Here is a 27,324-nt window from a genome sequence, read left to right as displayed (position 1 = left end):
TGTTTCAACTATGACGTGAAATCTGACTAATTTATGTATCCAAAATTTGTTTTGTCTCAATCAACTTAAAGAACTGCACCGTGAATCCTAAGGAAAGTATCCTTAAAAGAGTAGAAACCATTGGATGCATCTTTAAAGCGAAATTTGCTGAAACTGTTGGACAAGGATGTATTGAAATTGGCTCACAGGTAACTTATGAATAATTTGATAGGTGTCATTCTCTAGAGCCTCATTAAGTTAATATTTGGCTCACTGTATTGTTTCCCAGCTGGCTAAGTGTTCTTTCATTCTTTAATTAAAATATCGGGTGATGCAAAACTTACTTCAATCTCCATTTTTCCTTTTCCGGTTCAAATCAAAAATGTTTTATTATACTTTGCTTGGAAAAACAATACTGAATGTAGAAGTTGTTTTTTGGATGGAAAATGCCATTTATTTGTATTTGTGATTATGGAATGAAGGAAAATATCTCTGTTAGACTTAGAGGAAGGGAATTATCTCTCTCAAGGAGACTTAAAAGCACTCTTTCTCATTTCCTATTTAAACATGACTGTACTGCTTTCATCTGCCTGCAGTTTCAGGGTAGCTTATCTGATTCCTTCAGAGAGGTCCTAGCAGCCAGGTTTCTGAGAAGCTGCCAAAGTGTTTTCAGATAAGGTCATTGATAACTATGAGCCTGTTCTTTTATATTATATAAACTTTTCTAAAATACTAATTTCTTTTTTTTAGCGATACAAGCTCGGCGTACGATTGTATTACAGAGTAATGGAATCTATGCTCAAATCAGTAAGTTAAAAGTGATTAATTAGAATACTCCTCAACAGCAAGTATAAACAAAGAAATTACAATTTATATCTCTTCTATTTTGTGCTTTAGGAAGAAGAGCGCCTGTCCATTCAAAACTTTAGGTAAATTTTCTTACCTTTTTGTAATATCCATTTTGTACATTTTAGTTGTTTTAAGACCTTTATTCTTTTTCAGCAAACTCCTGAATGATAACACCTTCCATACCTCCTTGCTGGCTTCTGCTGTTGAGATTGTCATGGCCACTTATGGCAGTAAGTGAAATTTAGTAATTAAATACTCCTATTAAGTGAATGTCACTCAAGCCTGTAAGGGACTGCACTCTGCTTTATTTAACAAGGAAGTTAAGCCTGTATGTTCAGCTTAAATCAGAAATATTATGTACTAACCCAAGGGACTTGGATGTGAGCTCAACTCAAATGTTATGAACACATTTTGCAGATGGATTTCAGAGTGGTACCAGCTTCAGGGAGAATCAAAAGGTGATCCGTGCCTAGCATCCCGCCGATTACCGTGGCGGAGGAGCGAGCAAGGGGAGTGAAATGTAGTGGGTGGGTCATGGAAGCTGCACCCAGACTGACCTCCGAGGGGACCCTGCAAAGGATCACATTCCCTTGCAACATAGATTCCCCCAAGACCAGACACTCGGGTCCTGGCCGTCTCAACAGGAAGACTATAGAATTGCTAGCTCCTCTTGTTATTTACACTACCTTCTCCTCTGAGAAACTCACACTCAAGCCCCCAGTTTGGCAACTGTGAAACAACAATAGAAGTAGTAGAAGCATTTACTGAGATCCCAGCCAGTGTCGCACACTGTACTAGCTATTTGGGAAGTTCAGAGTTACACACTGCTGTAGTAACTCACTTGGGTGCAGAAGTTTGGGCGATAGGTCTGAGTGATTCGAGGAGCCGAAAAATGAACTTTTGGAATATCATAGTCGTCGTCGTCCCCCGCCCCAATAGCAACTAACTTGTCTTTTCTTTTTAGGGAGTGGATCCCAGAATAATGGTGCTGGAACTGACTTTCCGTGGATACTGAATGTACTTGATTTAAAAGCCTTTGACTTTTACAAAGTAATTGAAAGCTTCATTAAAGCAGAAACAAGCCTGACAAGAGAGATGATAAAGCATCTAGAACGTTGCGAACATCGAATCATGGAGTCCCTCGCGTGGCAGTGGGTAAGTGATCAGCCGAAACAAAGATGGTTATAGTGTGTATATCCATCAAGAGGAAGTATATTACAGAAATATGAGCTGCCATGATAAAAACTAATGAAATTCATAATGGAATTTTGTGTTGGGTTAAAAAAAAAGTAATTGATATTAGTTTTTGGAAGTTCTCTTATTTGAATGTCTCCAAATACTTTGTTTAATCATGAATTGAAATCCAAGTCTAGGCTTTGTTACCATAAGTGGGGACAAGAATGAGTGATAGAAAGTAAACCACAAGCCACATCTCTTGTTACAGATTTGCCAACTCTCACCTCAAGGAGTAGTAGTAATAATAGTGTGTATTAACCACTTACTCTGTGCAGACCATTGTACTAAGCCTTGAGAAGGAATACATGGGTGACCATTAGACCAAGGGTGACCAAGAGTCCCTGGTCCTCAAAGGACTCACAGTCTAAGAATAAGGGGGAAAGAAACTGTGATTAGCCTATAAGAAAATAAAACAAAAAAGGAAATTAACACAGAATTCTCTCAGCTCAAAGGCCAATGGTCTGTCACCCTAGTTGCTTCAGTTGTGCCACCTCCCTCCCCCTCCCACATGTTATATATTTTGTGGAGGAGGTATGCTACCTCTCCTCTGGAGCTGGGGGAAAGGAGGCTGGGAGGAGGCCCCAGGATGATGCAGTGGAGGAGCAGCTCCAAGTGGCATATTTTGCTGGCGCAACTCACCGATGGCTGCTTTTCCCACTGAGATGGAGTAAAGCCCGTCAGGGATGAGGCCGTCGACTCGCTGTGTGTCTGCTGTTTACAGTCTGTTAGATTGCAAGCTCCTTGTGAGCAGGAAATAGGTATTTTCTCAAGCACTAAAAATGCTTTGGATTGACTAGGTGCTCAGTAAATTACAGGGGCATATGAGTCGATATTATGCCCGGCACAGTAATCATCGTCAACAGCTTTTATTGAGTACCTGTCCTGTACAGCGTCCTTGGTCAAGTTCCTATATGAAGGCAAGGAGATTTTTCTTCTTTCTTTCTTCTTAGCCAGTAGTTTGAAATGGCAGGTCTTGGTATCACATTTTTACACCCATGTGAGAGGTACTGGGCAGAGAATGAACTTTTCTTGTTCTTTGTCTTTGTGTAATATTTCAGAATAATTGTTTAATAATGGCTGAGGTGGAAGAGAGGAGTGATCGTTCTACCCAATCCTCTTTTCCTTCCACACACAGAACCAGACATCTACCAATTCCACAACTGGAAAGGGAAATGAAATTTGATCATTTATTAGAGCTAAAAAAAAAACAAACCCAAAACGGTTAGAGAACATGTAATATGGGGATAGTTGAGGCCTCAGAGTTTGATGTGCTTTATTCTTTTTACCATTTTGATTTGCAGCACAAAATTATCAAGAATTGCATGGTTTCCCAAAGCTTGGTTCTAGAAATGGGGAACACTTCACCGAATTAGGAAAGCTAGAAAGTCTTGATGATATTTAAAGAAAGTATCCCAAGTATAAAAAGGAAAGATCCAAAATGTACTTCCTGTTCTTATTTAAAACACTAACTTTGTGATTAAATAACCTCTTTTTGGTGTTTTGGGAAATTCAGCATTACTCCACTCAAGTCAAAGGATGTGTTGCCTCATCTGTGTGATTTAATTGACTTTTGTATGATCCTTAAATAAGCAAAACACTGACAAAAATGGACTAGCCCATCATTTCAAGCCATCTGTCCTCTCGAGACAGCTTTCGGTAAAGGGTGTGTTTTGAACAACTTCTTATGGTGAAAATTGAAGCTTTTGTGCAAAGTGCGTGAGGTTAATGCATCACTGCTATACAAACAAGCACCAGACATCCTTTTAGGAGTCACAGGATTTTCTCCTCTTTGTGTTCATTTCCTGTCAAGTCTAACATTTTAAGAGAGCATACTGAAGAAGCTTAAGGATTTGTTTACAAATTAGTCACTAAATAAAACTATAAATATTTTAAGGTCCTTTGCAATCTGGGGCAAAGAGTAATTGCACTATTCCATGTGCCACATTAAAAATTTGGGGTGTTTTCAGACCATATTTAAGTAAATATTAATGGCTGGAAAAAATTGTGTAAAGTGAATTTTTAAATTTCTGTAGTCTGAGCAAGAAGAGATAGAGGTTGGTTTTAATTAATCCTTGAGTGGGAGTCAGAAATTTGGAGTTGCACTCAATCAGTAATATGTAGAGTATTGTCCTAAATGTTTGGAAGAGTAGAATAGAATCAGTAGACAGGATCTCTGCCCTTAAGGGGCTTACAGTTATAGTTGGGGAAGGAGTCACTCAAATACATTTCAGATAGAAGGAAGTAAAACAGTATAAATATTTGTACATAAGTGCCATGGGAGAGATGTGAGAATCCAAAAGTTAAGACTGCTCAGAAATGCTGAAGTGGGCAGATGGGAGGATGTAGGGCGGGGAGATGAGAAATTCATCTGGGAAGGCCTCCTGTAGAAATGGGGAGAGCTGTGGTTTGCTGGATGAGAAGGAGGATGTCATGACCAAGAGTTTGGCTTGAGAGGGATGAAGAGTTGGAGTTTGGGCTATAGTGGACTATAGTACTTACGAGCACCCACTTATGAATAAGCCCAGAATGGATGTGGCCCTCCAGACTAGATGATCCTGTCCCTTGATTATGGTCAAGAACTACCTCTCTGGGACTTCAGTCGAGCTTGAAATGTGATTTAAATGCCCTTTGGCCCAGTATTGGCCCAAGCTGTTGGCAAGGACTTGGCATGGTCAGAGGCTCATCTAGACATCATCCTCCCCCTGACTTTCCCATTACTGTAGATGGCACCAGCATCCTTCCTGGCTCACAAGCCCATAACCTTGGTGTTATCCTTGACTCGTCTCTCTCATTCAACCCACATATTCTGTCCATCACCAAATCCTGTTGGTCCCATCTTCATAACATCACTAAAATCTACCCTTTCCTCTCCATCCAAACTATCATGTAAATACAGTCACTTATCTTATCCCTCCTAGATTACTGCATCAGGCTACTTGCTGACCTTCCAGCCTCCTGTCTTTACCCATTCCAGTCCATACTTCACTCTGCTGCCTGGATCATTTTTCTACAAAAACGTTCAGGACTTGTCACCCTGCTCCTCAAAAAACTCCAGTGGTTGCCCACCCATCTCCGCATCAAAGAAAACTCCTCACCATTGGCTTTAAAACACACCACCACTTTGCTCCCCTCATACCTCATCTCACTTCTCTCCTCCTCCAACCCAACCCGCACACTTTGCTCCTCTAGTGCTAACCTTCTCACTGTGCCTCAGTCTCACCCATCTCGCAGCCGACTCATAGCCCATTCCTGCCTCTGGCCTGGAATGTCCTCCTTCCTCTAACCCGAGAGGGTTGGTTAGTTACTCTTCCCTCCTTCCAAGCCTTACTGAAGACACATCTCATCAAAGAGGCCTTCCCAGACTAAGCCCCACTTTTCCTCATCTCCCGCTCCCTTCTGTGTCACCTGACTTGCTCCCTTTGCTCTTCCCCCCCCCAGCCCCACAGCACTTATGTACATGTCTGTAATTGTATTTATTTGTATTAATGTCTAGCTCCCCCACTCTAGATGGTAAGCCTGTTGTGGGCAGGAAATGTGACTGTTTATTGTTGTACTCTCCCAAACGCTTAGTACAGTGCTCTGCACATGCTGAGCATTCAGTAAATATGACTGAATGAATGACACAGTGCTGGAGAAGGTACAGAGTCTGGAGTTGGAGAAATATTTCTAATGACAGCAATTTTACTTTCACTTACTCCATTAAACCTTCCCAAGCACGTAGTACAGAACTCTGCACACAGTGAGAATTTAAAAGATACCATTGATTGATTGATTGATTACTTTGGTGATTTGAACACCAGACTGTGAGTTCCATTCAACAAAATAGCATTTTCTCCTTCTGGTACTTTCCCCTTGTGTTACAATACATGTTCCGAGTTTTGGTTTTTAACCTCACATTGCAGTAGAAGGGAGATAACTGTTTGAACCAATTTAGTCATTGAACTCTCATATGGTAGTTATTTTACTGATATAGCTCAGTAGTGGTTAAACCGCTTTGCAAGGCACATGTAGCTCTTTGGCGACTCTTGAATTTTACAAGGTTGTTGGCTGTCTTTTACCTGATTTCCCCTGACAAGAATCGCTAGCGGTGTGGTGACTGAAGAGTTATTTGGCTCCCTGCTCACAAGTTGTTGTAGCTTAAGACACAACTTGGGGGGCTTCATTTCATTTTCTCCACCAGGATCACAGCTTCAAAAAAATGCTGTGAACCCAGATAGCAGGACAAGGCAGGGAGGCCCAAGGCAACTGTTTTCCCCAGTCAAGAGGATATCTGATACACTTCCAGTTCTGGACTATCACTTCCAGGTGATTAGTCCCTGCATTCATGTATGATGCCTGTATAAACAGCATTGTCCAATGGCCAGTGCTCCCTTTAAACCATGACATCCTGACTCTAGACCCAGCTCTTAAACTTTGGAGCCACAAGGTTGTTATTTTTCATTATCAGATTTTTATGACCTCTCCTTACCAACATAGGAAATTTTTTACAGCTTTTTCAAGGTAACGTCTATTTTGTTCGTCAATGCATATCTTGGGCCTATTCTACTTAAAAGAGCTTAGTTCTATTCTAGAACATTAGCCTAAACTAAAAAAAATCCCTCCAGCCTTGCAGATGGGTGGAGAAAGATGATCAAAGTTCATCTTTTCCCCTCTCTTTACTGCTTTGTGTAGGAAGACTTAAAGCTCTCTATATTTGTTAGTAAGGTTTCTGTAAACAGGAGCCCAGATATAAAATGTCCTCGGATTCTCCAGTTGTTTTTAAGAAGAGTTGACATTAAAGCCAGGATTCTTCCTGAGAAAAATTTAATAGTCTGAGAAATCACATACTTTTAGGGAGTGGTGTATTCTGAACGGCTTTTTAGAGAAATGATCTGGGCAGCAGAGTGTAGGATAGGCTAGAGGCGGGAGACCATAAAGGAGGCTGATGCGAGTAGGGAAATAACGAAACTTGTATTAGAGTCGTGGCCCTTTTTGAGAGCAAAGATCACATCTGTTCTTTTAGGTATTCTTCCAGAACCCAGTACAGGGTTCTGAATGCAGTGGTGATGACGGCATTAGCTGTGGCATCAAAGTAATGATAACTGCTGGGAAGCAGCATGGCCTAATGGGAAGACCACAGGCCTGGGAGTTGGAAGACCTGGGTTCTAATCTCAGCCCTGCCACTTGCCTGCTGTATGACTTCTCTGACCTTCAGTTTCCACATCTGTAAAATGAGGGTTAAGTCCTTCTCCCTCCAACTTAGATTGTGAACCGTATTTGGGAAAGGGATTGTGTACAACCTGATTATCTTGTATCAATCGCAGCACTAAGAACAGAGTTTGAGATTATATATATATATATATATAGGGATTCCCCCTACTTCGTGTGTGTGATTTTATACATATATAGGGATTCCCCTTACTTCGTGTGTGTGTGTGTGTGTGTGTGTGTATACATCTATATATATGATGATATAAACACAGATGAAACATCAATTCTTTTGATTGCTCCCATCACCTTGATTGTTCAGGTGTATTTGAGCATACTGTGTGCAGAGCAGTGTACTAAGCGCTTGGAAAGTCCAATACAGATTGTTGTGACATAGCTCACGATGTGGGTCACCGAATTGGGAAATCTGAATCAAAGGCAAGTAAGATCACTAAAAAACTCATTGCCATGTTTCCCTGCAAGGCTCCACCACAGCAGCGGGGACTGGCTAAAGAACTATCTGAGCATGTGCCCCCTCAGGACTGTCCAGTAGCCTGGCTGCTCACCTAATAGCTGTGTTCACATAGTGCTAGCCACCAGGTCCTACTGTCCGTGCCAAGAGAGCTGGGTTTCCTTGCTATTTCCCCATTGTGGCATCAAAAAGTAGCTTATGAAACTTGTAATGACAGCATGGGCTAACCTCACCTTGAGAGTTCACCTCCATTCCACCACTGACACAGACCAGGGAGCATTTTTGTATGGTTAGATACCAGAGGAAAAAAACGTATGTTCTTTATGTCATGAATTGGCTTTTCTTTTCCGATAAGTCTTGATTCTGAATTTGGAATTACAATTTGATTTTAAATCTGCAGATTGAAAATCTGAGTCATAATAAAGGGGTTTAGTATGGTCTCCCCTTTTATCAGAATAGTTAAGTTTTCAAGACTTACATAAAATAAACCGCCAAACTTCATCCTCTGCTAAACTTTTAAATATTTTGTGGTTTAAAATATTGAAAGTGTTGTCATTTTGGGATGTGGCCTGACTGTGACTCAATCCTGTACGAGACATGTTTAACAGCAACAAGATGGTTAAAATATGCTACCGCAAATCACGAAAATACTAGGCTTTACACATTAAAAAAAAATTCTCTCAAATCTTGAATTGACATTGGAGTGTCTTTGCTTTTAAAAAAAGCAGGGTGGTGTTTGACTGCCTTATTTAACCTTGAAATTTTGCCTTATTTTAATGCCAGTTTTTATAGCAAATTTAGTAGATTCTGGCTTGTATTTTCCATACCCAGTGTTACATATAACTCTAAACATTTTAGAATATACACTGCCTACCCAGGTAAATATTTGTGGAAAGTAACAAGAGACTGGATACATATTTGGAGAAGCAGTGTGGCTCAGTGGAAAGAGCACAGGCATGGGAGTCAGAGGTCATGGGTTCTAATCTCGGCTCTGCCGCTTGACGGCTGTGTGACTCCGGGCAAGTCACTTAACTTCTTTGTGCCTCAGTTACCTCATCTGTAAAATGGGAATTAAGACTGTGAGCCCCACATGGGACAACCTGATCACCTCGTATCCCCCCAGCGCTTAGAACAGTGCTTCGCACATATAAGCACTTAACAAATACCATCATTATTAGTAGTATTATATGCACTCACATCATTATCTCCACTGCATTCTTCCCCACCTCCTCCTGATTTTTGAGGAGGAAATTAAAGATTATTTTTGTAAGCATCGATAACATGTGCCAGAGAAGGAAAAGGGGTGAGTTCAGAAAGCTGTGGATAAGGGCTTTAACGCAATACCTTCCTATTTGAAATGTGCGTATGCTTAATGGTAAGAAAAGAAGGTAGGGAATTTACTGTAATTCATTGAGTGCCTATTGTGGGCAGCACTTGGGAGAATGAAATAGGAGTAAGAGACTCAGTCTCAAGTACCCTTTTAACTTTCTTTCCTTCCTTTCCCCCTCTTTTCCTCATCCGTCTTTTCCTCTGGCTCGGTTGTGGGCAGGGAGTGGGTCTATTTATTGTTGTACTCTCCCAAGTACTTAGTACAGTGCTCTGCACACAGAGTGCTCGATAAATACAATGAAACGAATGACTAAATGCTATATCCAGTTTCCCTGTAATAACCACTCACCTGTATTTGGATTGCAAAGATTATACAGAAGAGTGGGGAAGTTACACAGGTAAATATGAAATTTTAGTTTTTATTAATAACTATCAAACAGGTCCATTGCTACTAATGTTTCATTCGTTGGGTGCAGTCTGGAGACAATGGGACAGCATATTTCTCTGCACTCTCTCTCCGCAACGGACCCTGAGCCTATTTGTACATATTCACTATTCTATTTTATTAATGATATGTATATAGCTATAATTCTATTCTGACGGTATTGACACTTGTCTACTTGTTTTGTTTTGTTGTCTGTCTCCCCCTTCTAGACTGTGAACCCATTGTCATGTAGGGACCGTCTTTATATGTTGCCGACCTGTACTTCCCAAGCTCTTAGTACAGTGCTTTGCATACAGAAAGCGCTCAATAAATATGATCAAATGAATGAATGTGCCCTTATCTGATAACATCACTATTGCTGAGTAGGGCACTCACCGCAGCTATACCAATCATTGGGGTCTTCAAATACAGAGAAGCAGTATGGCCTAATGGAAAGAGCACAGGCCTGGGGAGTCGGAGGACTTGGGTTCTAATGCCGGCTCTGCCAGTTGTTTGCTGTGTGACCTTGGACAAGTCATTTTACTTCTCTGTGCCTCAGTTATCTCATCTGTAAAATGGGGATTGAGACTGTGAACCCCATGTGGGATAGGGACTGTATCCAACCCGATTTGTTTGTATCTACCCCAGTGCTTAGTACAGTGCCTGGCACATAGTAAGCCCTTCACAAATGCCATTATTATTATTATAACTGAGTAATAGCGATGATGCTAATAAATAGGTACCATGTGCCAGACAATCAATGTTAGTTTGCTCTGAAACAGGATATCTTTTTGGCTTTTAACAATCTGAAGTCACAGGTAGCAAGGCATCAGTGCTGTTCCTTGGTACATGTCACGTCTTGTGTTTAATCTTCTGACTACTTAGCTGTTTTTGGTAGCCAGCCAAAGAAGAGAATGTCTTTAGTTTTTTAAGAATTTTTTCATAGTCCCTTTGTCTTAATTCCTTATGGTGTTGCGGTTTCTTGCACTGTTGTCCAATAGCAGACTTAAGAGTTCGGTACCCTGTGCACACTTCCCCTCTTCAAAGCCCTACTGAAGGTTCGCCTCCTCCAAGAGGCCTTCCCAGACAAAGTCCCCCCTTTCCCTCAGCTTCCCCACCCCTCCCCATTGCCTCTACTCGCTCCCTATGCTCTACTCCTCCTCCGCCCCACAACACTTCTGTATATATATACACATATCTGTAATTCAATTTATTTATATTAATTTCTGTTTACTTGTTTCGATGTGTATATAGCTGTAATTCTATTTATATTGCTGCTATTGACGTTGTGGGCAGGGATTATCTCTGTTGTTGAACTGTACTTTTCAAGCGCTTAGTACAGTGCTCTGCACACAGTAAGCGCTCAATAAATGATTGAATGAATGAATGAATGAACAAATTTACCTTCGTCCTATGTTCCCACTGCTAAAGAACCCACCATTGCTAGGATTTGGTTCTTCATTTACAATTCTTCACAAGTCACAGAAAAGATTCTGTCTGTATTGTCAAGAAACTTTAATTTTGCAATTTCCAGCAGAACTAAGAAGGGTAGCAATATGCTCCCAACCCAAAGGAAATTAGTATTCCCTAATAGTTCTTATTGGTATTTACAGTTTTACATGGACGCTAGGTAAAATCCCAGATGTTATTGCAATTTAGGACTGTCAAGAGGTGTTTCTCTCTGAATGGGGTGGGGTCAGGTTTAAAGTGGTAAACAATAGAATCCCCAGAGCACCAACACTAATGCAGATCATGAGGTGGGTGGAGGAAAGGGGAGGCGAATAACCCTTGGGGCATTGAATTTATAATGGGACTGTGTTTGCCTTCAAAGTGTAGTTCTTCTAACAACGTGGGGACTGAATGATTTTTTTTTTCCTTCTGGTTTTATGTACTTGTAAATGAGTATGTAAATGAAATTTGCCAGGTCTTTAAAATTCCCAGATTTGAATCCTATCCCATTATCTTCTAGTTGGTAAACAATTGTGCAAGACGTTTGACCTACATTACCTTCCCTTAGAAAGGTTCTTTTTCCCCTTAAAACATTTTACAAGCTTCCACGCTATGTAATAATCAATTGGATTGCCATTATGCTTGTTAAAGTGGATATTTAGAATATAATTTACATGATCTATAAAGAGGTTAAGGCCAGCCCTCATAATCTTCAGTCAAGAAAAACTGGGAGGGAAATATTTCCCTTCCAAAACCTAAAACCGCTAGAATAGTCTAAGGTTCATGGGCCTACCGCTGGCATGCTTTTGAATTCTGAAGAGCATTTTCAAAATGTCAACTGCCCTTCTGTAGTTTTCCACGTTAGCTTTCCCAAATCCTGTTATTAACCATAGAGGTAAGGCTTCAGGGTCACTTAAAGAGAAATGTTACATTGCACAACATAACTTCCGCTGTAAAAGCCTTGACTTTATTTTTAAAAAATATGCTTTAAATAGTTTTTAGGGGGATTTATTATTTTTTACTGTTTGGAATCAGAATTTTTGCCCTATTTTTATTGGTTCTGTCGAAGAATTTTCATTATTCTTTGACCATTCTTGCCTCCCAAAGAAATGAATGTAGAATTTAGATATTTAAAGCAGCATTTTAACCCGGAGAAAAATTCACATTTCCCCCATCAGTCACATAATTATTTTTTCTCTTGGGACTGCCATACACGTAGTGTTTCCCGTCTTTCTCATTGTAGTGTAGATGAAAAAGGCTTGTTTGTCTGGCACTTTTGATGCCCCACGAGCACAGAACTAGGCATATTCAGAATCAAGTCTCAAGGAACCTAGCCAGGCATCAGAAACCAAAATTCTCTCTCAAACGTTGGTTGTCCGAGGACAAATTGACAACTAAACACAGTAAGACTAAGACAGTGAAAATCAAATAGACTGAAAACTGAAACTAACAGGGTGGACATTAAACTGCAGATGTGTTTCTACTCTAGGAAGAATATTTCTTAAGTTATCTGAAGTAGTTGCCTGGATTTAAAAATTGAGGTGGTCGGCCTTAAGCCAACTTTCCTTATTTCATTTCTATTAGAAAAGATTAGGGCAGTGCTCATAATTTTACAGATTGAAATACAGATGGCTTACCTACTTATCATCCTTTTGTTGCACACCTAGAAAATGCAGCTATTGACTTTAAAACAAGGTCTTCATCGTTCCCATAAATTTTATTATTTCGAACGATCAAAATCCCTATTACACACGAGAGCAAGTAGGGCAGTCTCTATGAGAAATTTTCATAGTTCCATACCAATGGTTCAGCCCCGAAAATCTACAGGGTGCTTCTTAGCAGAATAGCTTTGCCCTAGTTTAGAATGTCTACACTCTTTAAGTAGGAAAAATGGAGATATATTTTGCAACTGCCTTTGGTAAAAACATCAAATTGCTTTCCGAGACTGAAACCCAGGAAACGGAGACTGTTTTACTGGTTCTAATTCCTACAGTAAGTTAACTGATCATGTAAAAAGTGACTTCATTTTTTTCATGCAAGGCAGCGTTTCTCAGATGAAAAGATTTTAATGTAAAAAGAACCCGGCTGGGGGAGTAGAATTGACGGCGGGGTGGGGGCGGGCTCCCCCCCCCCCCCCCACCAAGATCCGCCGAATTACAAAACCCTTTGATATATAGTTGTGTGAGCCGACAATACCGGTTTTAGAGGCGTTTCTACTTAATAGTACGAGAAGGTTCAGAGAAAGTGATGAGTCAGAGACTCAAAAAAAGGGCGGATTTTCATGTTTTTAATACTCAGAAACATTTCCTGTAGCTTTTCCTCATATATATATATATATAAACACTTGAGACCATTCAAATTTCGTCCCCACTTTTACTGTCTTTTTGAGGCGAGGAACAGCAATTTGTAGACAAAGAGACTTTCACAGTTGAGGGACCTTCTTCGGTAGGTGGTTTTCCAGGGGAGTCCCAGTCGTCCGTCCGTCCGTCCGGCGGTTTAAATGGTCGATTCGTTGTCGGCTATTTTGGTTTTTAAGGTCTGCATGCTGTGTTGAATCAGGTTCTCCGTTCCTTGAATTTCGGAGCACCTGGAATCGCTCTTCCGAGCGGACCAGTTTTTCAGCTTGATTGAGTTTTGAATCGTTTCGGAGGTGAAGTAGTAAATGATGGGGTCGAAGCAACAGTTCGTCACGGCGATGCAGAGCGTGATGGGGTACATGGTCCTGACGGCGGCGACCGCCGAGCAGTTGAGGAACGCCTGGGTTCGCATGAGCGAGTAGAAGATGAGGTTGACGTTGTAAGGCACGAAGCAGAAGCAGAAGATGAGCAGGTGGACGAAGATCATCCTGAGGACTTTGGCCTTGTTGCACTTGCTGCGGCTGAGCGTGAGCGGCTTGTTGAGCGTCCGCAGGACCAGGGTGGAGCAGGTGACGTTGAGGACGAGCGGGATGAAGAAGCCGACGATTTCGATGAAGATGACGATGCGGGAGAGGTAGGTCCTCCAGGTGGCCTCGGGGAAGTTTTCGAAGCAGGCCTCCGTGGCGTTGTTGCCCCGCGAGTTGAGGGAGCGAAAGAAGCCGGCCGGGGCGCTGCCGCCGATGACCGTCAGCCAGACGGCCAGGCAGACGGCCTGGGCGTTGCGCTTGGTCCGCACCGTCTTGGAGCGGAACGGGTACAGGATGGCCAGGAACCGGTCCACGCTGATGCACGTCAGGAACAGGATGCTCCCGTACATGTTGGTGTGGAACAGCGTCACGGAGATCTTGCACAGCACGTCCCCGAAGGGCCAGTTCCGCGTGGCGAAGTAGAAGATGCGGAAGGGCAGCGTGAAGACGAACAGCAGGTCCGAGATGGCCAGGTTGACCATGTAGGTGGTGGTCTCGTTGCGCACCTTCAGCGTCCAGACGAAGATGTACACGGCCACGCAGTTGGCGATCAGGCCCAGGACGAACACCAGGCTGAACATGCAGCCGTACAGCGTGTACTTGAAGGAGTCGTCGTAGGAGCAGTTGGAGCCGTTGGAGCCCACCATCCTGGGGGGGTGGGGGGGGGGGAAGCCCCCCGGCCGGGGACGCTCTAGACGCCCCGGGGGCTCGGCCGGAGCATCGGTCCCGCCCCCCGGAAAGGCGAAGCTCCCCCGGGGATCCCTCTCCGTCCGGCCGGCCGTCGGTCGCCCTCGCTCCGAGGCCCCTTTGCAAAGGCACGTTGGGCGGGCGGACGGACTCCTCAGCAGGGCCGCATCGCGGGCCCCGGGCGACCCCTTCTTCAGTCGCCCCCCGGCCCCCGGCCGGCCCGGGCTCGCCCCCGGACGGCGGACGGCCAGGCCATCCCCCGCGGGAGGGGATCCCCGGGGTCCACTCCCGAGTTCCGGAGCCCCCGAAGCCCGAGGGACTTGCTCCCCGAGATCCCGGGCGGCGGGACGGCGCTCCCCGGCGCCCACCGAGGCGCTCCCCGCGGCCCGCCGCGCCGGGAAGGCGGTAAGAAGAGCCCCTCGCAATTCCACAAGTAAAATTCCAAAGCGTGTTTGCTCTTGCCGGCGCGGGGCCTGCTGCTCCTCCTCCTCCTGCTCCTCTCTCTTGCAGCCCCAGCTGTATTGTGTGCGGGGCCGCCTCCCCGGGCAAAAGGGAAAAAAAAAAAGCTCGCCCGGCCTGTCGGATGACATCACAGGAAGAAGAGGCCGGCCTGGGACAAAGAATGGGCCCCAGCGCACTTTGTTTGCAGTTTCTTAATCTGATAATGTGCCTGCTGGGAATATACCTTGGAGGCTTGCAAATGGTCACTGGCCCCGTTCGGCCCCGCAGCCACCTCCCCCCCTCCCCTTAACCCCTCACGGGCCGAGCCGCCTCCAAAATTCCTCCGAAAAAATCAAGTGAAAATGTTTGTCGGGGCCTGGAAGGAAATAAGGGTTCCTTATAATAGGAACCCCACCCCCACACACGAGCACACTCGGACGCGTTAGGTTTTTAAGGAAAGACAGAGTCATATTGTCACTCGAAAAAATAGCGTCTCCTGTTTGCTCAGGGGCCCCTTAATAAATACCTCGACTTAGGAGCAAGGCACGGTATTTCTTGGGCAGAGGAAGTGCAAATTGAATCTTCGGATGTGGCGGTCAGAGAGGGGCTCAGCTGTTTTCTTTCCTTGTAGTAACAGAATGAAAACCTCTTATTCCCCGCGCCGATTAATATAACATTCCAGATCCAGGAATTGGAGTGGGGGATTGATCCCCACGCCACGGCCCCTCGACCATGTTTTGTAGGGACACGACCTTCGAGCAGATCAGTTTTCTCCTTTATGAAGCGCTACCATTTCATCGGAGGGGCGTTGTGTATTTTTATAAATGAATTCAAAGAGCTCTGTTTGGTTTAGTTTGAAATAGAAGATTAAACCGAGATTTTTTTTCCCCACATTTTCACAGTTCACGTTTTAAAAACGTGAAATGCGGAAGTGAAAAGTTGAGGGCCGCACAAGTCGAAGTGCTTTTGAAAATTAATTTCATTGTTTTTCACTTTTGTCTCATCTAACGTGACAAAATTCCATCCCGGGACCTCGGCTATCTCAGTAGGGAATCTGATAATATTTCAGTCCTGAAAAGAATGTGAATGGTTTCTAAATGTTCTGAGAAACTACGTCTGAATTGTCGGTCCTTAGCACAGTGCTCGGCAGATAGTAAGCACTTAATAAACAGCATAGTCAGTCATCTGCAAGGGGGAAAAAGGGACAATTATGTCAAGAAAAAGTAGGTGGCTTCCATTGTCTTGATAACTCATGAATGAATGGATTACCTTTCTGTCCCAATTGAATGAATTACCTTCTTTTAGTTTCCTGTATTTATCTCCTTGTAGGGGTCTTTAAACCCAACTACTGGGATTTTTTTTTCTTTTGCCACAGAGACTTTAGCTCTCATTGCTTTGTGTATCAATAAAGCGAATTCAAGAAGATAATAATAATGGTATTTAAGTGCTTACTATATGCAAAGCACTGTTCTGAGTGCTGGGGGTGGGGGGTACAAGGTAATCAGGTTGTCCCAGGTGGGGCCCACAGTCTTAATCCCCATTTTACAGATGAGGGAACTGAGGCAAAGAGAAGTTGTGATTTACCCAATGTCACACAGCTGCCAAGTGGCGGAGCTGGGATTCGAACCCATGACCTCTGACTCCCAAGCCCGGGGTCTTGCCACTGAGCCACGCTCAGTATCATAGTTGCTTTTATCATTAATTACTTACTAAATTTAAAAGATATTAGTTAAGCACTTACCGTGTGCCAGGCACTGCACTAAGCGCTGGGGTGGATACAAGCAGATCGGGTTGGACACAGTCCTTTGTCCCACATTAGGTTCACAGTCTCATTCCCGATGGAAACTGAGGCCCCGAGAAGCGAAGTGACTTGCCCAAGATCACACAGCAGACAAGTAGCGGAGCCGGGATTTATTCAGAATTCAGCATCGAATGATGATTGATTTGATTTTAAATAAAATTAGGTCCGTACTAATCCTGGCTCTGCCACTTGTCTGCTGTGTGACCTCGGGCAAGTCACTTCACATTTCTGAGCCCAGTGACTTCATCTGTAAAATATGGGGATTGAGACTGTGAGCCCCATGTGGAACAGGGTCGGTGTCCAACCTAATTTGCTTGCCTGCACCCCAGTGCTCAGTACCTGCCTGGCATATAGTAAGCACTTAACAAATGCCATCATTATTATTATTAATCCCCAAATCATAATTTTCTGTTCTTTTCTAAAGTAAGCCCAGTTTTTGCCAATCGGGCCAGGTGTGCAGGAACAAAATATAATAGGGAATAAAGCACAGCACTCTGAACTCCTAAATTACCTTTAAAAATATAGAATGCCATTTACAGTGCCTCTCAGCACTTTTTGGTATCTCTACCTTAAAGACATCAGTAGTCTCTGGGGTTAAAGGGAGGGATGTGTATTTTTGTATTAGGAGGGAGGGGGAACCAGGAGTGAAGGGTTTAGAAAGATAACCATTCGGATGAGCTTATGAACTTTTCTGATTGGGGGAAGGGAAGGGAAGGGAAGGGAATTCCTCCCTGTGTCTCCCTGCAGGAGAGGGCAGTGACCTCCACCCTGTGAAAGGTGCTTCCTCTGGCTCAGACATCGGGGACAATCTCTCAAGCAGCGCTTGCTCTAGAATGTAAGCTCACTGTGAGCAGGGAACATGTCTCAACTCTGTCTCAACATGTCTCAACAATCAACTCTGTTGTATTGTGTACGGTGAGTACAGTGCTCTGCACACGGTTAGCCCTCAGTAAATCAGAGCTTTTTTTTTTGAGAACTTACTGGTTGCAGAGCACCGTGCTGTGCACAGGGTTTAGGAGAATACAATGCCGTATCATTGTGCCAGGCAAGGTCAAGGTAAAAAAGATGCAGATCAGATTTTTGCCTGGATTTTACACTTAAATATAGATGTAATAGACTCGTGGGCAGGGAACATGCCTGCTAACTCTGTGTCGTATTCTCCCAAGCACGTAGTGCAGTGGTCTACACACAGTAAGTACTCAATAAATATCATTGATTGATTATTGTTAAAAACCAAAATCAACATTTTGTGAGTGTGTGTGTGTATATTGAAGGTTTTTTATTGAGTGTTTAATGCTCTACAGGATAATGGAAGGGGAAAATGAGGTGGTAGAAGAAGCTGGATAGAGAGGAAGGGAAATGATATTCAAAATGGATGAAGTAGGAAGGGAAAGGTAGAGGGAAACAATACAAAACAGAGCAGAGAATGAGAAGAGCAAAGACAACAGTAGAGAAGCCTTGATTTTTATTTTTGAATGGTATTTGTTAGGCACTTTATGTCAAGAACTGTTTGAAGTCCTGGGGTAGATTTGAGTTTATTAGATTGGATGCAGTCCCTGGTCCACTTGGGGCTTACAGTATAAGTAGGAGGGAAAACATATTAAGTCCGTGTTTTAGAGATGGAGAAACTGAGGCACAGAGGAGTTAAGCGACTTGCCCAAAGTCTCACAGCAAGCAATTGACAGAACTGGGATTAGAACCCAGGTCCTCTAACTCCCAGGCCTCTGCTCTTTCCATTAGGCCATACTGCTTCCCAAATAATTTCCTTTTATTTTTCCATCATGCCCGAGGTGATCAATTTTAGGAAAACATTGGATGGGGGGGACAGGGAAACGACGACGACATCAGATTGCTACAGTGCTTCCAGCACTTAGAACAGTGCTTTGCACATAGTAAGTGCTTAACAAATACCAAAATTATTATTATTATTGCTGCTTAAGGGATTCCCCCCTCCATTCCTCCTTGCGCACTGAAGCTCTTTAATCAGGATCGACACCATGCACTTACTTATGAATTATTTGTTTTATTTTAGAGTTAAGGATAACTTTCCAGTTTTAGGGCTGTTGATCTTTCCTGGGGAATTCTTGTACAGTTACGAGTTTATTTTGGAGTATTTTTGAGGATTTCAATTTCTTTTGGCCAGTGTAAATTGGTTGATAAAAGGTTTGAGTCACCTCCTGGATTTAACATTGAACAGGAAGATTTAACAAGTGACTTCTAGGGTTTAAGAAACTATTAAGGTAGTTCTTGCTAACTTTGCCTTTGTAAAGATTTTTCTGGAGCTGCAGTGATACTCAATTTGAAGTTAGTAGTGGACTGGAAATTTTGTTCTTTCAGTGTGTTTTCAAAAGTCAGAACCGTATCGGGTCAAAGTGAACTTCACAGTGGTATCAACTGTCACTCATATAGCCCATTTGCAGAACCAAGGAAAATCACACCTATCTCTTTGTAAATGTCAAAACAATATTGTACATAATAGTATTAGCATTTATGTGCACCCACGTGGTACATCTCTCTGTGTTAAGCTCTTGAGGAATTCAAAACAAAAACAGAACAATTTCCTGCCAACTAAGGACTTATTCCGATAACAGAGGAAGAAACAGGCTGTTATCCCCCAAAGTGTGTCTCAGAACATGTCACGCCAAGTCATTCCTGAGGGCACACAAGCCTTTTGGCTTTGCCAGGAATACCAGTGCCACTTTTTGGATGGTACGGCATGTAAGAATATGGGTTCTTTGGGGGAAATGACAGTGGAGGTGTGTTTCATCGACTCAGGCTCCGCTGTCTGTCCCGACAGGTGACAGGGACACTCTGGGGATCTGGGCTGGAGGTGTACCATCAACAGTGATGGATGACCCCAAAACTGCTATCTGGGAACTGGCACAAACCCCACTATTTTCCCCCAATCCTTCTTACAGTAAGAAGTCTACTCTCACAGTTTTCGGGTGCTGACACAGAGGTCAGTTCTCAGAAAAAGATAAAATTGCAAATTCATAAATATTCCATATCATTTCAGCCTGTTCAGTAGATATCTTGAAGGATTAGGTGCTTAAAGAAACTAAAATTAATACACTTCTGTTCTTTCCTGCACTGGGGTCTCAAGGTTTATCTTGTCATAGCGGCAGTTTCCTTTTTTTTTCATAATTAGCAATTATTTATTGAAGTAATTCAGTTCTAGATTGCTTTCAGAATTCAATTAAGAGCACTGATGTGTTCATTAAATTGTAATATCACCCCAGTAGATAACCAGCTTGTTTTAATAAAGCTAAGATTCTTTAGCACTTATGCAGTTAATAGAGCATTTTTTAATTATCTGAAGAATGGGTAGTACCAAAACCTGCAGATTTTGTCCAAAATTTTAATCAGACTTTTAGCTCTGTGTGGGACAGGGACTGTGTCCAGTGTGATTATTTTGTATGTACCCCCAACATTTAGCACACTTGGCACGTTTTCAACATTTAATAAATATCGTTATTGTTATTGCCATGGGGTTTGTATGTTCTATATTCAAGGACACATTTCATCCGAATTTCTCTTTAAAATTGTGAACATTGGCTTTGAGCATTAATTCATCATAAACTGCATATTTTACCTAGAAAAAAAAAACCTCCCTTGTAGTCATGACTCTCTTCAGACTCTTCCAATTTGACTTCCAACAGTTTTGCCTTGACTAAGAGATGAGACCAGGTTGGTTATTTGTTGGTTAGTTTCAATTTTTAATTTCTGTGATGCATCTTTGAGCAGGTTTCTACGTCGTATCAACTTCTACCAGTTTGGGAAGGGTGTATCTTCACTCTTGTCTGTGTGTATTGAATCATTTTTTCCATTTAAAGGTCTTTAATAATAATAATAATAATAATAATAATAATGGCATTTGTTAAGTGCTTACCATGTGCAAAGCACTGTTCTAAGCACTGGGGGGATACAAGGTGATCAAGTTGTCCTGTGTGGGGCTCACAGTCTTAATCCCCATTTGACAGATGAGGTAATTGAGGCACAGAGAAGTTAAGTGGCTTGCCTAAGGTCACACAGCTGACAAGTGAGAAGCAGCGTGGCTCAGTGGAAAAGAGCCTGGGCTTTGGAGTCAGAGGTCATGGGTTCAAATCCCGGCTCTGCCAAATGTCAGCTGTGTGACTTTGGGCAAGTCACTCTGTGCCTCAGTTCCCTCATCTTTAAAATGGGGATGAAGACTGTGAGCCCCCTGTGGGACAACCTGATCACCTCGTAACCTCCCCAGCACTTAGAACAGTGCTTTGCACATAGTAAGCGCTTAATAAATGCCATCAGAAAAAAAGTGGAGGAGCAGGGATTTGAACCCATGACCTCTGACTCCCAAGCCTGTGCTCTTTCCACTGAGCCATGCTACTTCACTAATTGTGAGAAGAAAGCAGAATAATATCATCTTCCTTTTAGAACTTGGCTTGCAAGGCAATTCCTTGGAATAATCTTCAAGTGATTTAGCTGTTTTTATTGGGGACACAACCCTATAACTGCTTATTGTAGAAATGTGAGTCATCTTCCAAAATTCAGAGCAGGACCAAACTGTACTGGGTGAAAGGTACAGGAATTGAAGAGGCAAGGCTAGTAACTTAAATGAGTGGCAAAGTGGAAGTGTGTGTGGAGGGGGAGAGGCGGGAAGTGAAACCGAGCCAAGCGAAAGGAAAGAAGAGATGAAGGTGGAAATAACAGGTCAGGTTGAGGAAATGCAAAGATTGAGTAAGGGGAGGTGGGATGGCTACAAGAATGAAGTAGTGAAGGGGAGGAAGCAAAATTAGAAGGTGTTGAAATCAAGATAAGGTTGTTGGAAGGGCTATGGAAAATGGAACTGATGTTAAACCTGATTTGTTTAACATATGAGGTGGTCCAATAGTACAGTACAGTCATCATCATCATTATCAATCGTATTTAGTTTTGTCATAAGGTGTATTCTGTTCCGCTAGAAGGCTATTGTGGAGTTGGGAATTTATCTTCGCCGCACACATCTGTCTGGAAATAATGCCTCCCGGTGTTGGAAATGATGGCTTTGCTCATGCAAATATTTGCTCATGCGGGCATTGTAGGACATGGCATGAGTTCTACAAACATGAAATTTCATAAATGCAAAGTTCTTCAGAAACAGTCCTGGTGTCCTGGACTATAGTCTGTAGACTATAGACCCTATAGACTATAGGGTGAAAAGTCTAAAAGCAACTCCATAAAAATACCCTTTTGATATTCTTATAAATTTCCTTGAATAGTGAAAGAAAAGTCTTCCGTGTTAATGGCTTGAGGATGAAATGGTTTCCACAGGTATTTTTAGAAAAAGAAAAAGAAAGCACCTTTTGTTGAGGTTCTTTTTGGCGTGAAGAAATCAGTAGATGTTTCTTAGGTGCTACTTCTCTGATCAAGTGTTATTCAGGGTGAAGGTAATGGAGCAGCTGATTCGTCTTCAGCAAAACAAAATTCTTTATCTGCAATTCAAATGAAAAAAAAAGGTTGTCAGGATGATTTCTGTTTTTCGCTTTAAATTTTGTGGCCTACTTTGAGGATGGTATTAACTGCTTTATTAGGGTAGCCTTATAAGGGGAACGTAGACTTTTGTCTACATAGAGACTTAATTTTACTGAAATGCATTTTTATTTTTCATCTGTGTTCTCCAAGGCATTCATCCCTTGAATGTGACAAAATAATGTCTCTTCTGAAGTTAATAAAATGTCAATGAGTGCAGCACTAAATATTATATGTCTTTGCAGGTTGAACAAAAATAAATGTTGCAAGTTGAATAATTCCCAGATTTTCACTAGGCAAAGAATATTATCCCAGAGAAGAAAATCTGTACTTAATTTATGTATTGGCTCTTGCATCCGTTTGCTTTCAGTGGCATTTACAAGAAATCAGAAATACTGACCAAATATCCTCTACTTGAGACACTTTATTGGAAAATATTATTTTTACAGTAGGTTTCACAAATGTGCAACATTGAATGTCAAGTCTGAAATGATGCTTTAATTTACTAGTACTCAAAATCAGGTGGGGGAGAAGCTTCCTCCAAGGGCCCCACCTTGATTAAGTTCTGTTTCCTCCCCATACTGTTTGCATCCCCATACTGCCACTTCATCACTTCCAAGCCACCTATCACTTAAGTACTTTCAAACTCACAGTAGCACTTCCTTACATACCCTGTTACTTAAGCACTGACTCAGGTACCTAGCCCATTTTTCCATCTACCCTCCTATCTGTAATTATTTTAGTGTTTCTCTCTCTCCCCCTCTCTAGACTCTGAACTCCTTGAACTCCTTGAACTCCTTAGCACTTAGTACAGTGCTAAGCGCTTAGTACAGTGCTCTGCACATAGTAAGCGCTCAATAAATACGATTGATTGATTGATTGAAGGCAGAGATTATGTCTACTAATTCTTTGGTACTTTCCCGAACACTTAGTACAGTACTCTGTAGTAGCTCAGTAAATACTGTTGATTGACCGTTAGGCTTTTAGGTGATTTTTTGCTAGTGATAGCTTTTTCCTCCATAGTTGTCAACTGTAATTTCCAGGATTTTCATGAATAAGCAGGTCATGAATTGACTTTTCTTTGCAGTTTTAGCTACTAAGGCAAATTTGAGGATGGGGCTAATAGCTTCTAACAGGGCTAGATGCTGTTAGCTCGGCTGAAGGAGAGAGAAGGGTACTGTATGGAAAAGGTGTTAGGGTTTTTTCATTTGCTTTTTTTATAATTACATAATTCTAATATGAAGTGTGTGGAATTAGGGGATCATTTTCATTCAGCATTCATGTGGAATTCTATTCTTTTCTGCTTATTTTCAACAAAACAATGTTCCTAGAGGTTTATTTTGGAGAAGCAGCAAAATCTTCTCTTTGACTCTATTATTCGCCGGGGTCTGGACATTGGGTACTATAAAGTTTGTTTAGTGACCTAAATCTTTCCCATATACGTGCAGAATAAACTGAAAGCCTTATTTAAAGTTTTATTGGCCAGTTTTATCTGGTTATAAAACTACCGAGTATACACACCTTGCTGGCTAAGCTATTTGTCTCTACTTGGTCACTTAGACCGTATTGCTCATGACTTAGTAGTGCTGAGGATTCACTAGTTGGATGACCTATTTTATCAAATAAACGTCTGTAATAGAATATTATCACTTAAAGCCCATGTGCAACCTTTTCAAAACATGGGCCAAAGAAGGATGGGCAGAGAACCAGGATTATCACTCTGTAAAAGGCTGGGACTTTCTCCTAACTCCTTTCAAGCCTGTGGGCCCAAAGCTGGAGCCATTAACGGGAACCATTAGAACAGTGCTTTGCACATAGTAAGCGCTTAACAAATGCCATCATTATTATTATTATTATTTTGTAGCTGCCAACTTCTGTCTCCTCTCTCTTCACGCTGAAATTAGCTAATTGAAACTATATTTTCCTTTTTTTTTAATAGTGCGTCCTATGGGACCACATGAAAAACCTTACCTTCCCCAGATATGTTCTATTTATGGCTTCCATTAGACTACCAGGATCGTCACTTTGCCCAAGAGCCGGTAATCAGCAGAATGCTGTCCAGTAGCAGGAGGAATGCAGGGGGGAGACATGGGTCCCTGTTTTCCTACGATTTATTCAGATTGGAGACGGATTGGAAACACGCCAGATGGCAGCAGGGAAAGGGAAACCCCTCGTTTGTCAGCACCTCCAGGAAAACCTCAAGAAAATGGGGTCCTAGATCCTCTTTTCCCCCACAGCCTCTATAGACAAAACTGAGTTATGCAAACCCCTAGGAATCCTGGCCAAAAGTTTGAATTATGTGTATGGGGTCTACACTTTAGCAAAGTAGTACATAATTTTGAATACTTTCTAAATGGTATTTAGTGCTCATTGTGTGTCAGACAATGTTCTAAGCGTTGGGGTAAATGCAAGTTAATCTGATTGGATACCTGATTTGGAAATCAGGATAGCACTAATGGTCAAGTGATGGAGGTACATTTCCTTTGAGTTCAATAATAATAATAATAATGGTATTTATTAAGCGCTTACTATGTGCAAAGCACTGTTCCAAGCGTTTGGGGGATAGAAGGTAATCATGTTGTCCCACGTGGGGCTCACAGTCTTAATCCCCATTTTACAGATGAGGGAACTGAGGCCCAGAGAAGTTAAGTGGCTTGCCCAAGGTCACAGCTGACAAGTGGCAGAGCTGGGATTCGAACCCATGACCTCTGACTCCCAAGCCCGTGCTCTTTCCACTGAGCCACGCTGCTTCTATTTGACGGAAATGGAATGAGAGAAATCATTTTGCAGTTAGGAAGTAAGTAAAATGGAAGATTTAGGTGTTAGTCGTGTTGGCTTGGGGTTGACAAATTTGATGGTAAGTGAAAATGCCTAAAAAGTGGTTATCGCTGTACTTGTTCCCTTTAGCAACTCAACTCCTTTACTTAACATGAGGTATTTTAAAACTGATGAACTTTGGATAGTTTGATTGACTCTAAGGTGCAAATCATCACAAGTACCAGACCTCGCATCTGACGGCCAAAAGTCCAGTGGAACCCAAGAACTCAGCTATTTTTAAAACTGACACGCCAGTAGTAGTCTTCACGCTTATGTGTCAGAAGCACGTCCGAGCAAGTTGCTGTGGGCCAATATGTTGGGTCCCTCCCCTCTCCCCCTCCCTGTCACTGCCAGCGGTTGCCAAGGCAAGCTCTACTAGTTATGGGACCCAGTTCCAGCATTATCACCTTCAGTTTAATGGATTTATCCAAGAAGCAAAGTAGCATTTTGTAATATCAGAAATCCATATCTCTCTGGAAGTGGTTTCTGAAGTCATTTATTCATTGACGAAAGAGAGCAGCAGGTTTGGAATTTGTACTGATGTCGGGTGGCAGATATCCCCAAGGTTATCAGTGGTATTTACGGAGTGCTGCCTAAGTGCAGAATACTAGAATAAGTGTGTGGAAAAGTAGCATGTAACAGAGTTGGTATTAATGTTCCCTGATTAGCACCATTTCCTAACTTTCCAAAGGGTATTCCCTTTGGCCAGGTCATCGTACAGTGTCTAGGAAAAAAGACCAAATAGGGTATGGAAAAAGATCTATCATCGAAGAATCTCGTATTCCATAATGCAGCCCAGTTCACTCAGATAAATACAGTATAAAAATGGCCTGAGTCATTTTGCTCTGGGTGCTGGCAAGTGACACAATTTATTATCCTGTAATTATGTAGTTGGGTGTGAGTGGTATGTACTTTGCCTGTTGCAGCTTAAATTCCTTTGAATATAGTTACAATAATGTTTTAAATAAGGGATGATGACTAACATAATTAATGTACATGGCCCCTGTTTATCCAAATGTTGAAACTGTTAACACCCATACTTGAAAGGAGAGCTTTTTTCATTTTGCAGACTTGGCACTCTGAAAATCACATTTTGGCATTGATAGTGCCAAATCAAAAAAAAATAAAGGTGTGAAGTAATCAAAGACATGACTATCAGCTTCCCCTTCCTGCCACCCAATCCCCCAGCCCTGTGCTCTTTACAAGGCTCACCCTGTAGACTGTCAGCTCCTTGTGGGCATGGATTGTTTCTACCGACTCTAGTAAACTGTAGGGAAGCAGGGTGGCCTAGTGGAAAACCTGTGTTTCTGGAATCTGAGCACCCCTACTTCTCTGATTTTGACCATAGGCAGTGCACTTGACTTCCCTTTCCCTCAGTTTCCTCATCTGTGAAGTGAGGATTAAGTCCTACTCTTTCCATCTTTGACTGTGAGTCTCATTTGGAACAGGGATGATGTCTGATTATAGTAATAATAGTAACTGTGGTATTTGCCAAGCGCTTTACTATGTGCCAGACACTGTTCTAAGTGCTGGGGTGGATACAAGCAAATTGGGTTAGACACAGTCCCTGTCCCACGCAGGGCTCACAGTCTCAATCCCCATTTTACCAAGGAGGGAACTGAAGCACAGAGAAGTTAAGTGACTTGTCCAAGGTCACACAGACACCATGGTGCTTATCTGCCCTAGTGCTTTGTACAGTCCTTGGCACATAGTAAGCACTTAACAAATAGTAATAATAACATTATTATACCTTTTTTCCAAGTGTCCTGTGATGGACCATTGGTTTGACCTGCAATCTAGTTATGTTACTGTATCCCCAGAAAAGGAGTTGAGAACAGAAGATGGAGCCTGTGATGAGCTAGTTTGATGTCTCTTTGTCGAGAGAATTTCATATTAGAATAACTTGCAGCAACTAAGATTAATTTTTTTTACTAGTTAGACACGTAATGTCTTCTGTTCCCTTTTTCAAGCACATTTAGTTCCAAGACTTTAGACGTTGTAAATGAAACTTGTTTCATTTCTCTTTCCTCTACCAGTGGATTCTAACAGAAAACATGAGGAACCAAGGGAAGATTTTTATCTAAGGCAGTGCTTATGAGGACCCAATTCTACTTAAACACCTAATGAAAGAGGCACCCATTTTTTTTGGTCCCCCAGCGATTTCTGGGGAAAAAAAAGAGTTTTCATCGCTGAATATTTAACAGCAAGGCAATGATCTGTCTAAAACCAAGCTGTGCCATTCATCAGGGGAAGTGGTCAGAGTATGTGCTGACTCTGCAGGA

General features: G+C 42.2%; 2 protein-coding genes across 2 annotated transcripts in view; one reads left to right on the top strand and one right to left on the bottom strand.

Annotated features, from left to right (window-relative positions):
* Window positions 1–27,324, top strand: part of RB1 (RB transcriptional corepressor 1) — a 100,379-nt gene that overhangs the window by 47,849 nt on the left and 25,206 nt on the right. Inside the window, exons 13-17 of the mRNA XM_038761557.1 lie at window positions 72–188; window positions 730–786; window positions 877–908; window positions 982–1,058; window positions 1,793–1,983. Of these exons, the coding sequence (XP_038617485.1) occupies window positions 72–188; window positions 730–786; window positions 877–908; window positions 982–1,058; window positions 1,793–1,983 (474 nt within the window). The remainder of the gene's footprint in view (window positions 1–71; window positions 189–729; window positions 787–876; window positions 909–981; window positions 1,059–1,792; window positions 1,984–27,324) is intronic.
* Window positions 13,196–14,456, bottom strand: LPAR6 (lysophosphatidic acid receptor 6). The gene has a single exon (XM_038761558.1). The coding sequence runs from the start codon at window positions 14,454–14,456 to the stop codon at window positions 13,422–13,424; it is 1,035 nt and encodes a 344-aa protein (XP_038617486.1). The 3' UTR covers window positions 13,196–13,421.

The sequence above is a fragment of the Tachyglossus aculeatus genome, chromosome 20 (genome assembly GCF_015852505.1).
Source record: "Tachyglossus aculeatus isolate mTacAcu1 chromosome 20, mTacAcu1.pri, whole genome shotgun sequence".
Lineage (NCBI taxonomy): Eukaryota > Metazoa > Chordata > Mammalia > Monotremata > Tachyglossidae > Tachyglossus > Tachyglossus aculeatus.
This window is presented reverse-complemented; position numbering and strand designations above follow the sequence as displayed.

Bases quoted from the DNA above. Each gene is read 5' to 3' on its own strand.
- LPAR6 (XM_038761558.1), bottom strand. From the start codon at position 14,456: ATGGTGGGCTCCAACGGCTCCAACTGCTCCTACGACGACTCCTTCAAG.